General features: G+C 40.4%; 1 protein-coding gene and 1 long non-coding RNA gene across 2 annotated transcripts in view; one reads left to right on the top strand and one right to left on the bottom strand.

The window, feature by feature from the left end:
• Positions 1–879: 879 nt before the first annotated feature.
• Positions 880–24,707, bottom strand: LOC133544243 (uncharacterized). The gene is made up of 4 exons (XR_009804612.1): positions 24,620–24,707; positions 18,741–18,816; positions 5,052–5,166; positions 880–1,367 (listed from the first exon to the last, which is right to left on the bottom strand). It is a non-coding gene; the product is annotated as an uncharacterized LOC133544243 (long non-coding RNA).
• Positions 23,945–24,964, top strand: part of snta1 (syntrophin, alpha 1) — a 100,676-nt gene continuing 99,656 nt past the window's right edge. Inside the window, exon 1 of the mRNA XM_061889388.1 lies at positions 23,945–24,344. Within this exon, the coding sequence (XP_061745372.1) occupies positions 24,053–24,344 (292 nt within the window). The 5' untranslated portion in view covers positions 23,945–24,052. The remainder of the gene's footprint in view (positions 24,345–24,964) is intronic.

Genomic DNA, 24,964 nt, shown 5'->3' with positions numbered 1-24,964 from the left:
CCTTGGTCACACATTGCAACGCCATATGCAAAACAACACAAATTATACGAATGGTGTCACCCAGGTGATAGGCATGACACTCGTCCGCTGATTGGTGTGGTTTTTATAGCCGGCAAACAAACAAATGATTTGTGTCTCTGAGTGGATTACTACATGCAACATTTAGGTCATGTCCAAATTGTGTGTGTTTGTACCAGTACAGATCTTAAAGGGGAACATTATCACAATTTCTGAAGGGTTAAAACCAATAAAAATCAGTTCCCGGTGGCTTATTTTATTTTTCGAAGTTTTTCTCAAAATTTTTGCCATCACGCAATATCCCGAAAAACGGCTTCAAAGTGCCTGATTCACACCATCGCTATATCCAACCCTCTATTGTCCTGTGACGTCACTGCGTGAAGCCACCAGAAGCAAACATGGCGGATAGCACAGAAAGGTATAGCATAGCAGCTCGGATTCAGACTCGGATTTCAGCGCCGTAAGCGATTCAACAGATTACGCATGCATTGAAACGGATGGTTGGAGTGTGGAAGCAGGTACTGAAAACAAAATTAAAGGAGAAACAGAAGCTTTTGAGCCACATCACGACAGACAGCGGCACGGGAGGAAGCGTGGACGAATTTGGCGATCGCCTTCTAACAAACGATTGGTATGTGTTTGTTTGGCATTAAATGTGGGTGTAGGGAAAATCTGGAGGCAAATATAGCTACAAATTAGGCATAGTGATGCAATATGTACATACAGCGAGCCTAAATAACATGTTAGCATCGATTAGCTTGCAGTCATGCTGTGACCAAATATGTCTGATTAGCACACTCCACATAAGTCAATAACATCAACAAAACTCACCTTTTTGATTTCATTGACTTTATCGTTGGAAATAAATGGGTTGTACTTGTATAAATGGGTTGTACTTGTATAGCGCGTTTCTACCTTCAAGGTACTCAAAGCTCTTTGACACTACTTCCACATTTACCCATTCACACACACATTCACACACTGATGGAGGGAGCTGCCATGCAAGGCGCCAACCAGCACCCATCAGGAGCAAGGGTGAAGTGTCTTGCTCAGGACACAACGGACGTGACGAGGTTGGTACTAGGTGGGAATTGAACCAGGGACGCTCGGGTTGTGCACGGCCACTCTCCCCACTGCGCCACGCCGTCCCAAATGCATCTGCTTCGAGTGTCGCAGGATACCCACACATCCTTGCCATCTCTGTCGTAGCATAGCTGTCGTCGGTACAGTGTGCAGAACAAACGAGGGACTTTCGCATCTTTTGACCACCGTTGCAACTTGAATCCGTCTCTGTTCGTGTTGTTACACCCTCCGAGAACACACCGACGAAGCAGGATGTCTCCAAGGTACTGGAAAACAGTCGAAAAAACGGAAAATAACAGAGCTGATTTGACTTGGTGTGTGTAATGTGTTTGAGAAAATGGCGGGTCGCTTCATGATGTGAAAGGTCATTGCTCCGACAGGCGTTTAAATCGCCAAATTCACCCATTTAGAGTTCGGAAATCGGTCTTTTTTCTGCAACATCAAGGTATATATTGACGCTTACATAGGTCTGGTGATAATGTTCCCCTTTAACATTTGGCAACAATGATATATCTCCAATTGTGATGAAGTTATGACAGTTTGTTTAGTCATAAATTCAATGTTAAGCCACCTAACGATATTATTGAAACCTAATTGTTTTGACAAATAACATGTCTTGCTTGTATAGACCCCAGGTCACCGTGACCCTGAGCAGTATAAGGTAAAAAAAAAGAAAAGATGGATGGCCTTTCTGGAACATACGCTGTGTAATAAATAACTAGAGGATAAGGCGTAGTTGTCTAAGACCATACCAAGTCCAGTTACCTCTGATCTCCTCGTAACCTACATCTTTCCTCCTGTGATCTCCAACAGCTGACACGCCAGGCTGCGTAAGTGGTGACACTTCACCCACGCTAACCCACCCACCCAAGCCTGGTCCATGCGGGAGCCAGGCCCTAGGCCAAGGCCAGGGCTTCTGCGCTTAGAGAGGGGTGGGGGGGTCGGGGCTGAGAGGCTAGCAAGATGGCCCTAGTCAGCATAATCATTAATTGCCTGCTGGTCCTTCTGTCCTCCCGCTCCTTCTGCTCGTCATGTCAGCGAGGGGGTAAGTCGGGGTGGGGGAGCACTGTGGTACACGGCACGCGTATCAGCTGAGCCCAGGATGCTTAGAGTCACCGGGGGTCAGGTGGCAGACGCCTGGTTAATTCTCATGAGGCTCCAGAGTGCTCACGTCAGCTCCAAACGGCTGCGGGTAGGCTCGCATTATACAGTTGGCGGCCACAGCATTAGGAACACCTGTTTCAGCCTAAAAATAGCCAGCACTATATATCAAAACAATTTACAGAGCATGCTCAGTTTTGACTGACACCCTTGAAAATGATAAGGCAACCAGAATATTAGGGGGATGGCAGGCCTGGGGAAGATGACAAACCCATGACCAGATGGAGAGAGAGAGATAGCCCTATTATGTAGATCCTTCATGCATTTATACCTTTACATTATTCAGGAGGCTATAATGAGACGAACTGAACGTGGCAGAAGGTAGGCCACAGGTGTACGAGGCTGACACGTATTCTTCTGTTTGACCTCTCATTATGGGCCCCCGAGTTGGGGTTCATTATAGGGCGGGTATGTTTGTCGGTCTGCCGTTCACACGCAAATGCAAATCATTCCATATTTTAATCTTAAAATCTGTTATTGTCTGTTCATCTGTTTGCGTGTCTCGGTCCACCCATCTGTGTTTCTTTTGTTACGCACTATTCCTGATCACTTGTGTCCTCCCCCACAACTGTGCTGATATGGATTAAGAGCTATGGCGACCATTTAATATATTGCTGAGTCCCTATAGTGCCACCCAGAGGGGTCGTAACGCCACAATCGTTACTCTTGTGTTTTCTTGAAAACAATAACAATAGCCTTGCTCGTACAGATTCACCGATATTGGTGCATCAGAGAGGTGACAGCCGGTTTGAATGATCTTTAATGGTCAGCATCCAAAATAACACTTGCAATTGTTTACAATGAACTGATCATCGGTAGTAAAACTAACTGAGCACATTAGTTATGTTGTTATCGTAGGTTGTGCCATTTAATTTTCATAATTGACTTTGGAGTCAAAGAGAAATACGGTTTCCTTAAGGTCAGTGATTACATTATTTTATTAATTTTTTAGACATTTGTCTATTTGATTTTAAACACAATATTGGAACAAGTTGTCAAACATACATCCAATGTGCCGTTTTTTTTCCCCCCAACAAGTAATCCATCCATCCATTTTCTACCGCTTATTCCCTTTCGGGGTCGCGGGGGGCGCTGGCGCCTATCTCAGCTGCAATCGGGCGGAAGGCGGGGTACACCCTGGACAAGTCGCCATCTCATCGCAGGGCCAACACAGATAGACAGACAACATTCACACTCACATTCACACACTAGGGCCAATTTAGTGTTGCCAATCAACCTAAAATAACAAAAAATACAACATTATTAATAACAATAATAATAAATAAAATAACTAACCACAGACAGAAGTCCACATAAAACCACAGACAGCTGCCTTCCTGAATAACTTTAGAGATAAAGCAACCCCCTGTCAGGTTGAGTTTGTGACGAACCCCAAGATGCAGAGATGACGGCAGGCATTGTGCGGGAAAGCATGATTTAATTTAACACTAAAACAAGAACAAACAAAAGGGTACAAACAAAAGGCGCGCACAAGGCTGAGAAAAAACCTGGCTATGAACAAAAACTAGCACAAAGGCTAACTGTGGACTAGCAACAAAACCACTTACTGTGACACGAAGGAACTATGACATGAGCAGAGCGAACAGAAGTAGACAAAGCTACAACGATAAGTATTAATTACATTAACAGGTAGTGGTGACTGGAGGGGAAGGCAGCTTTAAATATAACCTGGCTGATTGACACCAGGTGTGGCCAGGTGCCTATCAGCCACAGCTGGGGAGACACAGCACTCAGGGAGACAAACACCAAACGGAAAAAATAAGAGCGCTGACAGGAAACAAAGACAAACGCAGAGGAAAAACTAAAACACAACCAAACTGTCAGGGGCAAGCTGACACCCCCAAGCACGCAAAAGGCTCATCAACCACCCACATTTTAATTGTGATTCAATCAGAGTTAATTTGGAGATCAGTTTCATATCGCAGAAAAGTACCCCGCAGTTCTTATCGTTTTGATTTTTTCTTTATTTTACTTGCTTGTGATTAATTGTTCTGTTTGAAGGCCAACTGTTCTCTCCACCTGAATCCAATTGCCCTTTGCTGCATGCCAATGTCAAAAAGTTATCTTTGCCTTACAGCATCTTTGTGGATAAATGTGGTCTTATACAAATTCGAAAATACTGTAATTATGTCACTTTTATAGAATGTGCTTTGATATATATATACATATATACATATATATATATATATATATATATAGAGAGAGAGAGAGAGAGAGAGAGAGAGAGAGAGAGAGAGAGATAGGTGTGGGAAAAATCACAAGACTACTTCATCTCTACAAAACTGTTTCATGAGGGGTTCCCTCAATCATCAGGAGATTTACATATATACATATACATATATACATATACATATACATATATATACATATACATATACATATACATATATATATATATATATATATATATATATATATACATATATATATATATATATATATATATATATATATATATATATATATATATAATCATCAGGAAATCTCCTGATGATTGAGGGAACCCCTCATAAAACAGTTCTGTAGAGATGAAGTAGTCTTGTGATTTTTCCCACACCTACATATTGCGCTCTACCACGGTATCGAGCACTATTCTCTGGATAATCCAATCAAGATATATATATATATATATATATATATATTTGAAGATGTATGTGCCTATAGGTGTTCTCATTCATCCAGGTTCTTGTTATTTTAATGGCATTCAACTGATGGCATTCAACCGGCAGTTTTCGGTGAGAAAATTCTGGTAATAAGTGTGCTCTTACCGGAGACATCAGCGGAGCCAGCGTCCTCCTTCAGCTGCGTGACTTCCCTCAGAGACTCTGGCGTCAACACACCCGTGGCCACACTTCTCCGACTTTCAGGTACTATTTAATCTCACTAAAACACAAGCAACACAATAGAAAGATAAGGGATTTTCCAGAATGATCCCTAGTAAATGTGTCTAATAACATCTGAATCGCTCGCACTGCAATCGCCCTTTTTTTTCTCTAGTCCTTCACTCTAAATTTCCTCATCCACGAATCTTTCATCCTCGCTCAAATTTATGGGGAAATTATCGCTTTCTCGGTCCGAATAGCTCTTGCTGCTGCTGGCTATGATTATAAACAATGTGAGGATGTGATGAGCCCTACAACCCGTGACGTCACACGCACATCGTCTGCTACTTCCGGTAAAGGCAAGGCTTTTTTATTAGCGACCAAAAGTTGCGAACTTGATCGTCGATGTTCTCTACTAAATCCTTTCAGCAAAAATATGGCAATATCGCGAAATGATCAAGTATGACACATAGAATGGACCTGCTATCCCCGTTTAAATAAGAAAAGCGGGATAGCTCGGTTGGTAGAGCGGCCGTGCCAGCAACTTGAGGGTTGCAGGTTCGATTCCCGCTTCCGCAACCATAGTCACTGCCGTTGTGTTCTTGGGCAAGACACTTTACCCACCTGCTCCCATTGCCACCCACACTGGTTTAAATGTAACTTAGATATTGGGTTTCACTATGTAAAGCGCTTTGAGTCACTAGAGAAAAGCGCAATATAAAATATAATTCACTTCACTAATTTCAGTAGGCTTTTAATGAAGATATAATAATGAATATCTAATAGTGATTAATCAAAATTAATCTACAGAAACCTTGTAATTAATCTAATTACACATTTTAATCAGCACTAGCATTTATGTGTAATGAAAAATAACAGCGTCTCTGATCATTTCCTGCTATCTTCTTTGTGGTTAGAATAAATAAACGTCACAACTATAGGAAGAGCATTTACAGTGTGTTTGTTTGCACTCCCGATATCATCGTCATCGTATCAACTGCGGCCATCAGCCTGCAGCAGGGACGTCCGCTGGGCTGCCGCTGTGGAACAGGTGGGGCTGGCCAACAGTCAACACGTACACAGGGGCTCAGACACTGGCCCATATGGTAGACCTCTGGAGCTGTTGCCCTCAGCAGAGTAGGGGAGGGAGGGATGTATGGAAGGATGCAGGGGCAGGAGGCGTAAGAGGGATCCGGTGTGGGGGGTGGATGCGGGTGTAGGTCACCCCAACTGTCCGCTGTGTCTTCGGGGAATTGAGACATGCATATATGTGGCTGATTGAGGGCCAATGTGTTTGGAAAAGGGGGGCCTGTTCAATTTTACAGAGTGGTTGGGGGAGAGCTAAAAATAGAGCTTACAAACTGACAGCTGGTTCTGATATTTTGAGGGTAACCGTCATACTTTAACAAACATATTGTTAAATGCAATTTGTAATTCTTACAGCCAGACCTGTGTGTTTATTTCCGTACCTGACGGTTTTGGCTCCAACAGTTGCCTTCTTCAGTGGTTGTCACGTGGTGTTGTATACCGTATTTCCTTGAATTGCCGCCGGGGCGCTAATTAATTTCAAACCTCTTCTCACTCCTGCGCTTACCAAAGGCATGCGGTAAAAGTAAGCATGTGCTAATTATTTTAAAACCTCTTCTCACTCCGGCACTTACCAAAGGCGTGCAGTAAAAAAATTCAAGGCAGGCGCGTACTATATGCTCTGCGGCAATTCAAGGAAATACGGTATGTCACATTGTTAAATAAATACCTCTCTAACAGCGTCAATTAAAGGTTGGGTTACTTCACACTACATATATATTGTCAAAATAACGAGTTGACTTTGATTGATTGAAACTTGTATTAGTAGATTGCACAGTACAGTACAGGGGTTGAGGTTGAAGGCGGCGGGAGCTAGCGGGGGCGTGTATATTGTAGCAGAGAGTTAGTGCTGCAAGGGGTTCTGGATATTTGTGCTGTTGTGTTTACAGTGTTACGGTGCGGATGTTCTCCCGAAATGTGTTTGTCATTCTTTTGTGGTGCGGGTTCCCAGTGTGCCGCATATTTGTAACGGTGTTAAAGTTGTTTATACCGCCACCCTCAGCGTGACCTGTATGACTGTTGACCAAGTATGCATGGCATCCACTTATGTGTATCTGTAAAAGCCGCATTTATTATATCAATCAATCATCAATCAATGTTTACTTATATAGCCCTAAATCACTAGTGTCTCAAAGGGCTGCACAAACCACTACGAATGGAGCGAATTTTAGCGATATTACGGAGATGAAAGAAGGCCGTTTTAGTAACGCTTTTAATGTGTGCCTCAAAGGAGAGAGTTGGGTCGAAGATAATACCCAGATTATTTACCGTGTCGCCTTGTTTAATTGTTTGATTGTCAAATGTTAGAGTTGTATTATTAAATAGAGTTCGGTGTCTAGCAGGACCGATAATCAGCATTTCCGTTTTTTTGGCGTTGAGTTGCAAAAAGTTAGCGGACATCCATTGTTTAATTTCATTAAGACACGCCTCCAGCTGACTACAATCCGGCGTGTTGGTCAGCTTTAGGGGCATGTAGAGTTGGGTGTCATCAGCATAACAGTGAAAGCTAACACCGTATTTGCGTATGGTGTCACCTAGCGGCAGCATGTAGATGCTGAAGAGTGCAGGCCCAATGACCGAACCCTGGGGAACTCCACACGTTACCTTAACGTAGTCCGAGGTCACATTGTTATGGGAGACACACTGCATCCTATCAGTAAGATAAGACTATGATATGACTAGGTTGACACGCTGTTTGTAGGAAAAGCGGACGTGACGACATGTTGCATTGATTGATTTAAACTTTTATTAGTAGATTGCACAGTACAGTACATATTCCGTACAATTGACCACTAAATGGTAACACCCGAATAAGTTTTTCCACTTGTTTAAGTCGGGGGTCCACGTTAATCATGGGGGGTACATCACTGAAAAAAGGTTGAGAACCACTGGTTTAATGGATACAGTGAAACACAATTAAGCATATAAAGTCAACTTGTGTTTCGATTCATCTGGTACTTTAAGAAAAATCACCTTGTTTTCAATCAATCAATCAATGTTTATTTATATAGCCCCAAATCACAAATGTCTCAAAGGACTGCACAAATCATTACGACTACAACATCCTCGGAAGAACCCACAAAAGGGCAAGGAAAACTCACACCCAGTGGGCAGGGAGAATTCACATCCAGTGGGACGCCAGTGACAATGCTGTCTATGAGAAACCTTGGAGAGGACCTCAGATGTGGGCAACCCCCCCCCTTTAGGGGACCGAAAGCAATGGATGTCGAGCGGGTCTAACATGATACTGTGAAAGTTCAATCCATAGTGGCTCCAACACAGCCGCGAGAGTTCAGTTCAAGCGGATCCAAGACAGCAGCGAGAGTCCCGTCCACAGGAAACCATCTCAAGCGGAGGCGGATCAGCAGCGTAGAGATGTCCCCAACCGATACAGGCGAGCGGTCCATCCTGGGTCTCGACTCTGGACAGCCAGTACTTCATCCATGGTCATCGGACCGGACCCCCTCCACAAGGGAGGGGGGGACATAGGAGAAAGAAAAGAAGCGGCAGATCAACTGGTCTAAAAAGGAGGTCTATTTAAAGGCTAGAGTATACAGATGAGTTTTAAGGTGAGACTTAAATGCTTCTACTGAGGTAGCATCTCAAACTGTTACCGGGAGGGCATTTCAGAGTACTGGAGCCCGAACGGAAAACGCTCTATAGCCCGCAGACTTTTTTTGGGCTCTAGGAATCACTAATAAGCCGGAGTCTTTTGAACGCAGATTTCTTGCCGGGACATATGGTACAATGAGCAAATAAATGACATGCAATCAAATAAAAAAAAAAATGTTTTCCTGTATGACAATCTGACAGTAACATTACATTTGTGTCAAAATATAGGGGTATTTTTTTCAAGTTAATTAAAACTATGTAAACGACTAATAACCTGTGATTAATCATGATTGATACAAATTCAAAGGTGCTATTAATCTGATAATTTCACTGCATTATTTGATGCTCCTCACACCCATCCAGCCTAAAATTCCACCAAAAGTCCCAGTCAAAACAATTGAAAATGTCCCACTTAAAAAGGACAACCCAAAATGTGTTTCTTTTACGAGAGGACGCACATTCTTTGTGTCTTACATACATCCTGGCTTTGTTGGCAAAGAAATACATATGAAGGTCCGCTGTGACGGATAGGCTGGCCACCTGCCACTCAATATTATAAAGGCAAAGACTGACAGATGTACAGACCGGAGGTCACATGGTGCACTTTGTCATAATGCTAAAGATCACGTGCACACGCACACACACACGCACACACACTGTGAGTGAAGACCCCCAACAGCACCACTACTACTAGTATTACCTCTTCATTCAATACTAATGAGCTGTTACAGTGGATTACCTGTTTCTACACTTGTATGACGGTTACAATTGCTTAAATAATTGTTACAACAGTTACTAATTGTTTATTAATAGTGACTGTTTAACGCTTAAATGTTTTATTTTTTTTAATTATAAATTCTAATGGAAACATTAAATAAATTGTGGTCACTTGACCTGAATAAGTGCTACTACAACACTATACTGAGCCATATGGTGGAAATAATATCACTTGAATAAAAGTGGTGTGTTTAATCCCTGGACAGATTGTGTTGGTCTATTTTTGTAAAGACACATTAAATGTATCTTTAATCTTGTGCTCAAGAGATTATTCTAGATAATGTATGACGTAAAACGGTCAGCAAGAGTAAAAAAATGGTGGACCGGATTGTAACTCAAAGAGTACTACCATAGGCCATTTTTTAACAAAATTTCAGGAATTTTACGTTCCTGAAGCCAAAGTTCCTGCAGAAGTGTGTGGTTTGTGTTTCCACTGCATTTGACATATGGAGGAGTGGTTTAATATAGTTCTACATTGATAACCACATAAATAAACAGATATTAGGTCACCGTTCTCTTACTTAGATGTATGAAAATGAAAAAAAAAAACAGTAATATAAAAAATTATATTCTTTAAAAAAAAAGGCTTACAAAGTCAAACGTTTGTCCCGAGTGTCCAACAGTCAGAAAGTCGTCCTTTCAGTGAAGGGCTCATGTGATTCTTTGCGGTCTATTTCAGCTGTAAATAACAATATGCAAATAATAAATGTCAGGGTTTATCTCACACCGACAACATGAACATGTCGGCTTTAGCGTTAGCTTGTTAGGATTAGCATTCTGTTCCCTCGGGTTGTATAACTAATAACTACGCAATGGAGTGTCACTGACTACTTTTACATTTTTTAATAAATGAAAAAGATAATATTTTATGTTATGTACCGGGGGTGGGGGGGCTGGGGCTGGGGTGTTTATACTGCATTATTTGATGCACCTCACACCCATCCAGCCTAAAATGCCACCAAACATACATAAAGATATACATATATACTGTATATATATATATATATACGTCATTGATTGGAAAATGCATTTTTAGACAATGTGATTTGCCTGAGCGGCTAGGAGACTCAGAGTAACAAGCAACAGGCGGTAGAAAAAAAATAAATAAATAAAATAATTTGGAATATGCATAAGTCCCCAGTATGATGACACGTATGATAACGCGTGCGCGTGACGTCACCAATTGTAGCGGACATTTTGATCCAGCACCGATCCCAGCTATAAGTCGTCTGCTTTAATCGCATAATTACACAGTATTCTGGACATCTGCATTGCTGAATCTTTTGCAATTTGTTCAACTAATAATGGAGACGTCAAAGAAGAAAGATGTAGGTGAGAAGCGGTGTATTGCGGCCGCCTTTAGCAACACAAACACACCCGGTGTTTCCTTGTTTACATTCCCGAAATATGACGGTGAAGCTTTACTATGGAACGGAGCGGTCAAGCGAACATGGTTCCCTACCACATGTCAACCGGCAGGTTTCGGTGAGAAAATGGGTGTATTAAGTCAGCTCTTTCCATAGACATGAGCGGAGCTTGCGTCGTTCCTCATGCAGCTGCGGACTCTCTTGCTTCCTCCCACCGGCCGCCCCCGACCGTCGGATGCTTACACCGTGGAGGAGGGGCGGGGGGAAAAAAATCTCAGCCCGGCTGCCTTTGCCTCATAGAAGAAACGTGGCTTGCCTCGGAGACACTGGTGGTCACAGTCCTCTGACTTTCAGGTTGTACAGGTACGACCATATAATCTCACTAAAACACTAGTAACACAACAAGCAAATAAGGGTTTTTCCAGAATTATCCTAGTAAATGTGTCTAATAACATCTGAATCGCTCTCACTGCCTTCGTCTTTTTTTTTTTTTTTTTTCCAGTCCTTCACTCTCACTATCCTCATCCACAAATCTTTCATCCTCGCTCAAATTAATGGGGAAATCGTCGCTTTCTCGGTCCGAATCGCTCTAGCTGCTGGTGGCCATGATTGTAAACAATGTGAGGATGTGAGGAGCTCCACAACCCGTGATGTCACGCGCTCATTGTCTGCCACTTCCGGTACCGGCAAGGCTTTTTTATTAGCGACCAAAAGTTGCCAACTTTATGGTGGCTGTTCTCTACTAAATCCTTTCAGCAAAAATATGGCAATATCGCGAAATGATCAAGTATGACACATAGAATGGACCTGCTATCCCCGTTTAAATAAGAAAATCTCATTTTAGTAGGCCTTTAAAGACAAAGAGAAAAACTCAATACACAACAATAAGTCAAATCTTGAAGTATACATTGGGCAATAAAACAAAATCATTACGAATTCAATTATATTGAAATTGAGATGATGGAAACATGTATCATCATTATTCTTAATATTATTATTTATAATGGCTCCAAATGTCTTCTAGAATAGTATGACCTATTTAAAATACCAACAGGAATAAGTTTTGTTTTTTGCAAGGCACATTTTTAATGAAGCGGGTTATTTAAAAACATTCCCTACATTTGAGAGAACATCTAAAAAGTATACAGAAATGTTTCGAGATATGTTTTGTTTGGTTTTTCCAGAGTACAGTCTTCTCTAGTATATGTCAGTATTGATTATGTTTTTATATTTCCTTCAAGATTAACATCCAACTGCACTGTATTGTACTTTATTACAATTTGCCCAAAATTTATTAATTAGCATACAGACAATAAGACATTCAATTTAATATTGAAAAAAAAAATGCAACAAAAACATATTGTAATGATGCCATTTTTCATGGTGTGGAGTTGGACTTTTAAACGTTTCTTTTACTGCAGTGTTCAAGTAGTGAAGCATTTAGACCACTAGATGGCAGCAGAGTATTAGCTCACCCTTATTTAGTTGTGTATGCGTTCATTTCCATGGAAATGTTTTTATATAAGGATGCTTTTTGTTTTTTTAATTGATGAATTTTTACAGTTTGGGTGATTTTGTATGATCTTGTGAACTCAAGGGGTCTTCCTCAGACCACCTAGAAGAGGGCTGCTTCCTAACAGCTGGTTGTTATTTCACCTGCTGTAGTGAAACAGATGCGCGCACACACAAACACAAACAACTTGTTTTAAAGGGGCCATATTATGCAAAACCAACTTTTCCTACCTATTTGTTCCTGCTGTTGTGTATTTGGGATATGCATAAGTCCCCAAAACTTGAAATCAAACCAGATATTCATAAAATAACCTTGCGCTTTACATTCCAAGCGAGACAAGTGGAATTTGCACAAGCGTGTGACATGTCTCGCATCGGATAAATCACCAGATTGTCCATATATGGTAGAGATTTACCCAAAGTGCATTGCGCGAGTCTGCCATTGTGGTCCGACACTGTCCTCAATAACCTCCTAAATGTTGTGGGGCAGACTGGCTCGTACATGCATCCTCCACTGTCGCCATTTCTAATACAAATCAGCGTATAGTTCGAACTAATAATGTCGGAATTAGTTTGTGACGAACCCCAAGATGCAGAGAAGAAGGCAGGCATTGCGTAAGAAAACATGATTTAATTTAAATACTAAAACAAGAACAAACAAAAGGGTACTAACAAAAGACGCGCACGAGGCGGATAACAAACTTGGCTAAGAACAAAAAACACTTACTGTGACACGACGGAACTATGGCATGAACAGAGTGAACAGAAGTAGACAAAGCTACAAGCAACGAGACAGGTAGTGGTGACATCGACACGACAAGGCAATAATCCAGCACTGACTGGACGGAGAAAACAGGTCTAAATAGGAATCGGGCTGATTGACACCAGGTGTGGCCAGGTGCCAATCAGCCGCAGCTGAGGGGGACACAACACTCAGGGAGACAAACAGGAAACTGAACCAAAACAAGAGTGCTGACAGGAACTAAAGACCGGAAATACTACACACACACACACAGAGGAAAAACTAAAACACAACCAAACTGTCAAGGGCAAGCCTGACAAATAACTGTCAGTAGACTCGCGATGGAAGCTCTAAAAATGACAACATGGCTGACGGGAAGAAGACATAGTCGAAGTGGCGCCACGTAAATAAGCAGCTTGAAAATGGTCAGTAAAACATAATCTATGACATGGATTCTCAAACTGTGGTACATGTAGCACTTGTGGTACGCCGGCTCCATCTATTGGTACGCCACACAATCCCTTGAATAAAGTACACTGTTATATTTTGCTATATTCAAACCCAGTGTTACATTTCAAAATTTTACATTGGCCACAAGTATTAAACTTACTTGTTAAACTAGACGAGACAATTCCTGAAGGAATTGCGTGTGAACGCACCAATGCTGACGTTGAACTGAAATTCGGGAATTTTTCTATAATTGTTGAAGTACAGCACACAATTCCTAAAGAGTTTGACTATTTTGAAGTTGGAACAGTTTGAATCAGATGAAATGTGGGAGTTGTGGAACTTTGAAAAATGTCCCATTGATTTTAATGGGGATTTTCCCCAAAATTTGGCAATTTTAGGAAAAGCTGGAATTTTGGGGGAAAATGGTAAAAAAACTTGAAGGGTCTGAATGAGTTGAAATGGTTGGTGTTGGAATTTTTCAAATTGGTTGGGAAATGTTGAAGTAGCAACATTTTTTATTGAGAAATGGTAGTACAGAATTCATGAAATTTCGTTATTTTGTACTGATTAAGAGGAATGTTTGGACGGTGGAACGGTTAAACCAGTGTGGGAGGCACTGCTCTCAGTATCACCAACACAGGTTTAAAAAAAACATTTTTTTACTTAGATATTGGGTTTCACGATGTAAAGTGCTTTGAGTCACTAGAGAAAAGCGCTATATAAATATAATTCACTTCCCTTTCAATCATTATTGTGAGGTTTTGTATTAGTGTTCCTAAAAATAGATGTACCGGCCCACAGACACACGTTTTTATCTAAATCTGGCCCCCTGAGTACAAACCCCGTTTCCATATGAGTTGGGAAATTGTGTTAGATGTAAATATAAACGGAATACAATGATTTGAAAATCATTTTCAACCCATATTCAGTTGAATGCACTACAAAGACAAGATATTTGATGTTCAAACTCATAAACTTTTTTTTTTGTGCAAATAATAATTAACTTAGAATTTCATGGCTGCAACATGTGCCAAAGTAGTTGGGAAAGGGCATGTTCACCACTGTGTTACATCACATTTTCTTTTAACAACACTCAATCAACGTTTGGGAACTGAGGAAACTAATTGTTGAAGCTTTGAAAGTGGAATTATTTGCCATTCTTGCTTGATATACAGCTTAAGTTGTTCAACAGTCCGGGGTCTTGTTGTCGTATTTTACGCTTCATAATGCGCCACACATTTTCGATGGGAGACATGTCTGGACTGCAGGTGGGCCAGTAAAGTACCCGCAATCTTTTACTATGAAGTCACACTGTTGTTACACGTGGCTTGGCATTGTTTTGCTGAAATAAGCAGGGGCGTCAATTGCTTGGATGACAACATATCTTGCTCCAAATCCTGTATGGACCATTCAGCATTAATGGTGCCTTCACAGATGTGTAAGTTACCCATTCCTTGGGCACTAATACACCCCCATACCATCACAGATGCTGGCTTTTGAACTTTGCGCCTATAACAATCTGGATGGTTATTTTCCTCTTTGTTCCTGGGGACACAACGTCCACAGTTTCCAAATATATTTTGAAATGTGGACTCGTCAGACCACAGAACACCTTTCCACTTTGCATCAGTCCATCTTAGATGAGCTCAGGCCCAGCCAAGCCGGCGCCGTTCCTGGGTGTTATTGATAAATGGCTTTTGCTTTGCATAGTAGAGTTTTAACTTGCACTTACAGAGGTAGCGACCAATTGTAGTTACTGACAGTGGTTTTATGAAGTGTTCCTGATCACCAAGTGGTGATATCCTTTACACACTGATGTTGGTTTTTGATGCAGTACCGCCTGAGGGACCAAATGTCCGTAATATCTTCGCTTACGTGCAGTGATTTCTCCAGATTCTCTGAACCTTTTGATGATTTTACGGACCGTAGATGGTAAAATCCCTAAATTCCTTGCAATAGCTCGTTGATAAATGTTGTTTTAAAACTGTTCGACAATTTGCTTACAAATTGGTGACCCTCGCCCCATCCTTGTTTGGGAATTACTTAGCATTTCATGGAAGCTGCTTTTATACCCAATCATGGCACCCACCTGCTCCCAATTAGCCTGCACACCTCTGGGATGTTCCAAACAAGTGTTTGATGAGCATTCCTCAACTTTATCTGTTTTTACTGCCACCTTTCCCAACTTCTTTGTCACGTGTTGCTGGCATCAAATTCTAAAGTTAATTATTATTTGCACACCAAAAATTTTTTATCTGTTTGAACATCAAATATGTTGTGTTTGTAGCACATTCAACTGAATATGCGTTGAAAATGATTTGCAAATCATTGTATTCCGTTTATATTTACATCTAACACAATTTCCCAACTCATATGGAAACGGGGTTTGTACTAGTTACTATGGTCATCTAATTAGTTACTTTGGTCACATGAGATACCTCAGATTGTAGGTGTATTTTGTTTTGTTTTTACTTGGCGTTCATAATTCACTATGTTTATTGCATTTTAGTTGTGTTTTGTTGTGATTGTAAAATATGTTGTCAATATTCAGTGTTTTATCCTTCATAGTTAATATTGTAGACCCCACATTCTTTATTTACATGTACATTCTGAGTGTCTCATTCAGTAAAAACAATGTCAAATTCCATTTCGTTTGTTAAGGGCGGTCTGTCATAATGTTTTTAGCTTTAGCTTTTTGGGGCGGTATAGCTCGGTTGAGGGTTGCAGATTCAATCCCCGCTTCTGCCATCCTAGTCACTGCCGTTGTGTCCTTGGGCAAGACACTTTACCCACCTGCTCCCAGTGCCATCCGCACTGGTTTAAAAAAAAAAAAATGTACCGTATTTTTCGGACTATAAGTCGCAGTTTTTTTCATAGTTTGGCCGGGGGTGCGATTTATACTCAGAAGCGACTTATGTGTGAAATAATAATATTATTTTGCTTATTCACATAAGAGACTAGACGTATAAGATTTCATGGGATTTAGCAATTAGGAGCGACAGATTGTTTGGTAAAGATATAACAAGTTCTATATATTATAGTTATTTGAATGACTCTTACCATAATATGTTACGTTAAAGGGGAACATTATCACAATTTCAAAAGGGTTAAAAACAATAAAAATCAGTTCCCAGTGGCTAGTTGTATTTTTTGAAGTTTTTTTCAAAATTTTACCGGTCTCGGAATATCCCTAAATAAAGCTTTAAAGTGCCTTATTTTCGGCTCTCTGCGAAGACACTGGCCATTTCCCTGTGACGTCACACAGTGCTGCCAATGTAAACAAACAATGGGAATACCACAGCAAGATATAGTGACATTAGCTCGGATTCAAACTCGGATTTCAGCGACTTAAGCGATTCAACCGATCACGCATGTATTGAAACAGATGGTTGGAGTATGAAAATATTGAAGAAGAAACTGAAGCTATTGAGCGAATAGCTATTGACGCTATTCATAGCCATAGCATGGCCGAATAGCTGCGTTAGCATCGCCGGTAAAATGTGCGGACCAAACGATCAGGACTTTCGCATCTTTTGACACTGGAGCAACTTAAATCCGTCGATTGGTAAGTGTTTTTTTCGCATTAAATGTGGGTGGAAGTAAACGTAATATAATTGCAAATGCATCTGCAGGTTATCCATACATCTCTGTACCATGTCTGCTTTAGCACCGCCGGTAAATAGCATGTTAGCATCGATTAGCATAGCATGTTAGCATCGATTAGCTGGCAGTCAAAATCAACAAAACTCACCTTTGTGATTTCGTTGACTATCGTTGCAAATGCATCTGCAGGTTATCCATACATCTCTGTGCCATGTCTGCCTTAGCATCGCCGGTAAAATGTGGAGACACTCTGGCACATTCAATGGGGGTCTGGCGGCAGACACTTTGGCATCTTCGGGCCAGTGGTGCAACTTGAATCCTTCCCTGTTAGTATTGTTACACCCTTCGACAACACACCGTCGAGGCATGATGTCTCCAAGGTTCCAAAAAATAGTCAAAAAAACGGAAAATAACAGAGCTGAGATGTAATGTGTTGAAAATGAAAATGGCGGGTGTGTTACCTCGGCGACGTCACATTCTGACGTCATCGCTTCCAGCGCGATAAACAGAAAGGTGTTTAATTCGCCAAAATTCACCCATTTAGAGTTCGGAAATCGGTTAAAAAAAATAGATGGTCTTTTTTCTGCACCATCAAGGTATATATTGACGCTTACATTGGTCTGGTGATAATGTTCCCCTTTAACATACCAGGCACCTTCTCAGTTGGTTATTTATGCGTCATATAACATAGACTTATTCAACCTGTTTTTCACTATTCTTTATTTGGTTTAAATTGCCTTTCAAATGTCTATTCTTGGTGTTGGGGTTTTATCAAATAAATGTCCCCAAAAAATGCGACTTATAGATGTTTTTTTCCTTCTTTATTATGCATTTTCGGCAGGTGCGACTTATACTCCGGAGCGACTTATACTATGAAAAATACGGTAACTTAGATATTGGGTTTCACTATGTAAAGCGCTTTGAGTCACTAGAGAAAAGCGCTATATAAATATAATTCCATTCACTTTCAATCATTATTGTGAGGTTTTGTATTAGTGTTCCTAAAAATAGACACAGACACACGTTTTTTATCTAAATCTGGCCCCCTGAGTAAAATAATTGTCCATGCCTGCTTTATAATGGGCTTCACGGTGGAAGAGGGGTTAGTGCGTCTGCCTCACAATACGAAGGTCCTGCAGTCCTGGGTTCAAATCCAGGCTCGGGATCTTTCTGTGTGGAGTTTGCATGTTCTCCCCGTGAATGCGTGGGTTCCCTCCGGGTACTCCGGCTTCCTCCCACCTCCAAAGACATGCACCTGGGGATAGGTTGATTGGCAACACTAAATTGGCCCTAGTGTGTGAATGTGAGTGTGAATGTTGTCTGTCTATCTGTGTTGTCCCTGCGATGAGGTGGCGACTTGTCCAGGGTGTACCCCACCTTCCGCCCGATTGTAGCTGAGATAGGCGCCAGCGCCCCCCGCGACCCCGAAAGGGAATAAGCGGTAGAAAATGGATGGATGGATGCTTTATAATGGGATTCACTCACCAAACATCCAATTTGGTTGCTCCGATGTCAGACACAATGCCGCCCATGGCCACTGGGGGGTGTCTTTGCCTGGTGTCTGGGAATGATATGATATGCTGTTATATAGTGTTGTCACCAATGATGTTGCATAATAATAAAAAAAAAAGCACACACAGAAAAATCGGCAGCTTATTCCAAAATGATTGTGTGTCCGACTCCTATGTAATTGCAGTCTGAGATAATGTTGTAAATGACATCTGTTGGGTCAAAATGTGGTCCCTTTCTAACAGGTATTTACTTACCAACAAAGTCAAAGAGATATCTTTTGAAATCATTCATCGTTATTACCCTGTAAAGACTGTAATGGTTAGATACAAGAAGGACATTGATGTGACCTGCACCTTTTGTAACATGCATCCAGAGACTGTTAACCACTTGTTTTGGACTTGTGACAACACTCGATCGCTATGGAAGGGCATCTGTGACTTCATCCTGGACATTATTCATGACAAATGTGTGCTTTGCTTTAAAGATGTGATTTTTGATTTTATACTATATGAACAAACATTTGAAAAGGAATTCTACCTTTGCAACCTATTGGCTAAGTTTTATATTCATAAATGTAAGTTTCTCAATACCCAACCTGTCCTTTGTGCCTTTAGAAAAGATTTTGAACTTTACTTTAAAACGCTTTCTACCTCTAACAACAAAAAAGCTGTGAAAACGATGATGCTGTGTTCTAAATTTAAGCACCTGGTTTATTATATATATATATGTATATATATATATTTTGTATTCTATTTTGTTACATTGAATTTACAATCCACTGGCGCTGTTTTGTACTGTTTTTTTTACTGTTTCGTACTGTTTTATATTGTTGTTGAACTATGTTGTTTATTGTTTCACATCTGTTTGTTATTGTTGAAACTCCCCGTCATCATTTTCAAAATGGAGGAGGCTGATTTCAATACCGGTAATTTGAAATGGCATAAAAGGAAGAAGATTAAGGTTTATTCAGTAGGATTTAAGGTCCAAGCTTACATCACACTCTAATTTTTACTGCATGCCTTTGGTAAGTGCCGGAGTGAGAAGAGGTTTTAAAATAGTTAGCGCATGCTTACTTTTACCGCATGCCTTTGGTAAGCGCAGGAGTGAGAACAGGTTTTAAATTAATTAGCGCCCTGGCTGCAATTCCAGGAAATACGGTTATCTATTTTTTTGTTTTGTATTTTGTTACATTGAATTTACAACCCCCTGGCGCTGTTTTGTACTGTTTTTATAATGTTTTATATTGTTGTTGAACTATTTTGTTTATTGCTTCTCATCTGTTTGTTATTGTTCAAATGTATAAATTAACATAAAAAAAGCACACACTTTGCAGGACAATCAAGAATAAATCTAAACTTTTGCTGGTGTGAATTGCAGTCGTATTTCCTTGAATTGCCGCAGGGCATATAGTATGCTTGCCTTGAATTACTCGCGTCGCAAAATAATTAGCGCATGTTTAGTATTACCGCCAGGTCGAACTCGTGACGTCACGAGTGACACTTCCCCTGTCATCATTTTCAAAATGGAGGAGGCTGATTTCAATACCGGTAATTTGACATAGCATGCCTTTGGTAAGTGCCGGAGTGAGAAGAGGTTTTAAAATAGTTAGCGCATGCTTACTTTTACCGCATGCCCTTGGTAAGCGCAGGAGTGAGAAGAGGTTTTAAATTAATTAGCGCCCTGGCGGCAATTCAAGGAAATCCATCCATTTTCTACCGCTTATTCCCTCTTGGGGTCGCGGGGGGCGCTGGCGCCTATCTACGGTATATATTTTTTTGTATTCTATTTTGTTACATTGAATTTACAATCCCCTGGCACTGTTTTGTACAGTTTTTTTTACTGTTTCGTACTGTTTTATATTGTTGTTGAACTAATTTGTTTATTGTTTCACATCGGTTTGTTATTGTTGAAACTCCCCCTGTCATCATTTTCAAAATGGAGGAGGCTGATTTCAATACCGGTAATTTGAAATAGCATAAAGGGAAGAATATTAAGAACTATTCAGTAGGATTTAAGGTCCAAGCTTACATCACACTTAAATTTTTACTGCATGCCTTTGGTAAGTGCCGGAGTGAGAAGAGGTTTTAAAATAGTTAGCGCATGCTTACTTTTACCGCATGCCTTTGGTAAGCGCAGGAGTGAGAAGAGGTTTTGAATTAATTAGTGCCCCAGCGGCAATTCTAGGAAATACGGTAAATATTTTTTTGTATTGTATTTTGTTACATTGAATTTACAATCCCCTGACACTGTTTTGTACTGTTTTTAAACTGTTTTGTATTGTTGTTGAACTATTTTGTTTATTGTTTCTCATCTGTTTGTTATTGTTGAAATTCCCCCTGTCATCATTTTCTAAATGGAGGAGGCTGATTTCAATACCGGTAATTTGAAATCGCATAAAGGGAAGAAGATTAAGGTTTATTCAGTAGGATTTAAGGTCCAAGCTTACATCACACTCAAATTTTTACTGCATGCCTTTGGTAAGTGCCGGAGTGAGAAGCGGTTTTAAGATAGTTAGCGCATGCTTACTTTTACCGCATGCCTTTGGTAAGCGCAGGAGTGAGAAGAGGTTTTAAATTAATTAGTGCCCCGGCGGCAATTCAAGGAAATCCCTCCATTTCCTACCGCTTATACCCTCTTGGGATGGCGGGGGGGCGCTGGCGCCTATCTACGGTATATATTTTTTTGTATTCTATTTTGTTACATTGAAGTTACAATCCCCTGCCACTGTTTTGTAATGTTTTTATACTGTTTTGTACTGTTTTATATTGTTGTTGAACTATTTTGTTTATTGTTTTTCATCTGTTTGTTATTGTTGAAACTCCCTCTGTCATCATTTTCAAAATGGAGGAGGCTGATTTCAATACCGGTAATTTGAAATAGCATAAAGGGAAGAATTTTAAGAGCTATTCAGTAGGATTTAAGGTCCAAGCTTACATCACACTCTAATTTTTACTGCATGCCTTTGGTAAGCGCCGGAGTGAGAAGAGGTTTTAAAATAGTTAGCGCATGCTTACTTTTACCGCATGCCTTTGGTAAGCGCAGGAGTGAGAAGAGGTTTTAAATTAATTAGCGCCCCGGCGGCAATTCAAGGAAATCCATCCATTTTCTACCGCTTATTCCCTCTTGGGGTCGCTGGCGCCTATCTACGGTATATATTTTTTTGTATTCTATTTTGTTACATTGAATTTGCAATCCCCTGGCGTTGTTTTGTACAGTTTTTTTTACTGTTTCGTACTGTTTTATATTGTTGTTGAACTATTTTGTTTATTGTTTCTCATCTGTTTGTTATTGTTGAAACTCCCCCTGTCATCATTTTCAAAATGGAGGAGGCTGATTTCAATACCGGTAATTTGAAATGGCATAAAGGGAAGAAGATTAAGAGCTATTCAGTAGGATTTAAGGTCCAAGCTTACATCACACTCAAATTTTTACTGCATGCCTTTGGTAAGTGCCGGAGTGAGAAGAGGTTTTAAAATAGTTAGCGCATGCTTACTTTTACCGCATGCCTTTGGTAAGCGCAGGAGTGAGAAGAGGTTTTAAATTAATTAGTGACCCAGCGGCAATTCCAGGAAATACGGTATATATTTTTTTGTATTGTATTTTGTTACATTGAATTTACAATCCCCTGACGCTGTTTTGTACTGTTTTTAAACTGTTTTGTATTGTTGTTGAACTATTTTGTTTATTGTTTCTCACCTGTTTGTTATTGTTGAAATTCCCCTTGTCATCATTTTCTAAATGGAGGAGGCTGATTTCAATACCGGTAATTTGAAATCGCATAAAGGGAAGAAGATTAAGAGCTATTCAGTAGGATCTAAGGTCCAAGCTTACATCACACTCAAATTTTTACTGCATGCCTTTGGTAAGTGCCGGAGTGAGAAGAGGTTTTAAAATAGTTAGCGCATGCTTACTTTTACCGCATGCCTTTGGTAAGCGTAGGAGTGAGAAGAGGTTTTAAATTAATTAGTGGCCCGGCGGCAATTCAAGGAAATCCATCCATTTTCTACCGCTTATTTCCTCTTGGGGTTGCGGGGGGCGCTGGCGCCTATCTACGGTATATATTTTTTTGTATTCTATTTTGTTACATTGAATTTACAATCCCCTGGCGCTGTTTTGTACTGTTTTTATACTGTTTTGTACTGTTTTATATTGTTGTTGAACTATTTTGTTTCTTGTTTCACATCTGTTTGTTATTGTTGAAATTCCCCCTGTCATCATTTTCTAAATGGAGGAGGCTGATTTCAATACCGGTAATTTGAAATAGCATAAAGGGAAGATTAGGGTTTATTCAGTAGGATTTAAGGTCCAAGCTTACATCACACTCAAATTTTTACTGCATGCCTTTGGTAAGTGCCGGAGTGAGAAGCGGCTTTAAAATAATTAGCGCGTGCTTACTTTTACCGCATGCCTTTGGTAAGCGCAGGAGTGAGAAGTGGTTTTAAATTAATTAGCGCCCCGGCAGCAATTCAAGGAAATCCCTCAATTTCCCACCGCTTATTCCCTCTTGGGGTTGCGGGGGGCGCTGGCACCTATCTACGGTATATATTTTTTTGTATTCTATTTTGTTACATTGAATTTACAATCACCTGCCACTGTTTTGTAATGTTTTTATACTGTTTTGTACTGTTTTATATTGTTGTTGAACTATTTTGTTTATTGTTTCTCATCCGTTTGTTATTGTTGAAACTCCCCCTGTCATCATTTTCAAAATGGAGGAGGCTGATTTCAATACCGGTAATTTGAAATAGCATAAAGGGAAGAAGATTAAGAGCTATTCAGTAGGATTTAAGGTCCTAGCTTACATCACACTCAAATTTTTACTGCATGCCTTTGGTAAGTGCCGAAGTGAGAAGAGGTTTTAAAATAGTTAGCGCATGCTTACTTTTACCGCATGCCTTTGGTAAGCGCAGGAGTGAGAAGTGGTTTTAAATTAATTAGCGCCCCGGCGGCAATTCAAGGAAATACGGTATTTTGTTTATTGATTCTCATTTGTTTGTTATTGTTGAAATTTATAAATAAACATTGAAAAAAAGTACACACTTTGCAGGACAATCAAGAATAAATCTAAACTTTTGCTGGTGTGAATTTAATACAAAAAGTTCAAGAAAAATGTGTCTGTGAAATTGAATGGTTTAATGTACTTTAATTCTTACTGCAGTGGAGGGGAAAACGCCATGCTGGGCGTGTGTGTGTGTGTGTGTGTGTGTGTGTGTGTGCCTCTACCCCAGCCCTCATATCTCCTCTCTGGACAGCCAGCCCTGTTCTAGAGTTATTCCAGGAATGCGATGATGAACATGGCTGCCGCGATTAAGGCGCAGAAAACGGGACTGCTTGAGTTCCGAGTGACCGTGGACCGCTGGATCCGGGCGTTGGCCACGCTCACCGAGGACACGTTGACGGTCAACCCCGGGGAAGGCGCCGAGGAGCCGGAGAAGCCGAAGCCGAACCCCCCGGGGGCTCTCAACGGAGACCCCCCGAACCTTAGCCCGAGCACCGTGCCGGAGACCATCACCAACGTCAAGCGCACGGTGAGAGTCACCAAGCAAGATGTCGGAGGACTCGGGATTAGTATCAAAGGTGAATACAACTTTTACTCACCGTTGTTTTTAATGTCAGCGCCACTTTTAATGGCGGGATTTGCCAAACGGTTTGACTTTTTCACAGTTATTTCTATTGAACGCATGTCCGTTAACGCCAACAAGTAGACTTGCAAGTTAGCAGGAGCTTGTTTTTGCTTGTTTGGAAAACATATTCGACATTGTTCTGATACATAGACTTACTTTGGAGTTTGAAAAGTCAACTTCATCTAAATAAAAAGGGATTTCAATGTTTAAATGTCATAAAACACTCACCTGTTTTGTATAGCACAGCAGGAGCCAATAAAAAGGCAATTAAAAAAAAAACTTTATTTGTACCAGGAAATAATGCAAACAACATCACGCTAACTAACAAGCAGTTAAATTACAGAAAACTTTATTTGTACCAGGAAATAATGCAAACATCACGCTAACTAACAAGCAGTTAATTTACAGAAAACTTTATTTGTACCAGGAAATAATGCAAACATCACGCTAACTAACAAGCAGTTAAATTACAGAAAACTTTATTTGTACCAGGAAATAATGCAAGCTAACTAACAAGCAGTCAAAATACAGAAAACTTTATTTGTGCCAGGAAATAATGCAAACAACATCAAG

Source organism: Nerophis ophidion, linkage group LG02, assembly GCF_033978795.1.
Source record: "Nerophis ophidion isolate RoL-2023_Sa linkage group LG02, RoL_Noph_v1.0, whole genome shotgun sequence".
NCBI classification, from domain to species: Eukaryota; Metazoa; Chordata; class Actinopteri; order Syngnathiformes; family Syngnathidae; genus Nerophis; species Nerophis ophidion.
Note: the sequence above shows the minus strand (reverse complement) of the source record. Positions and strands in the feature narration are given on the sequence as shown.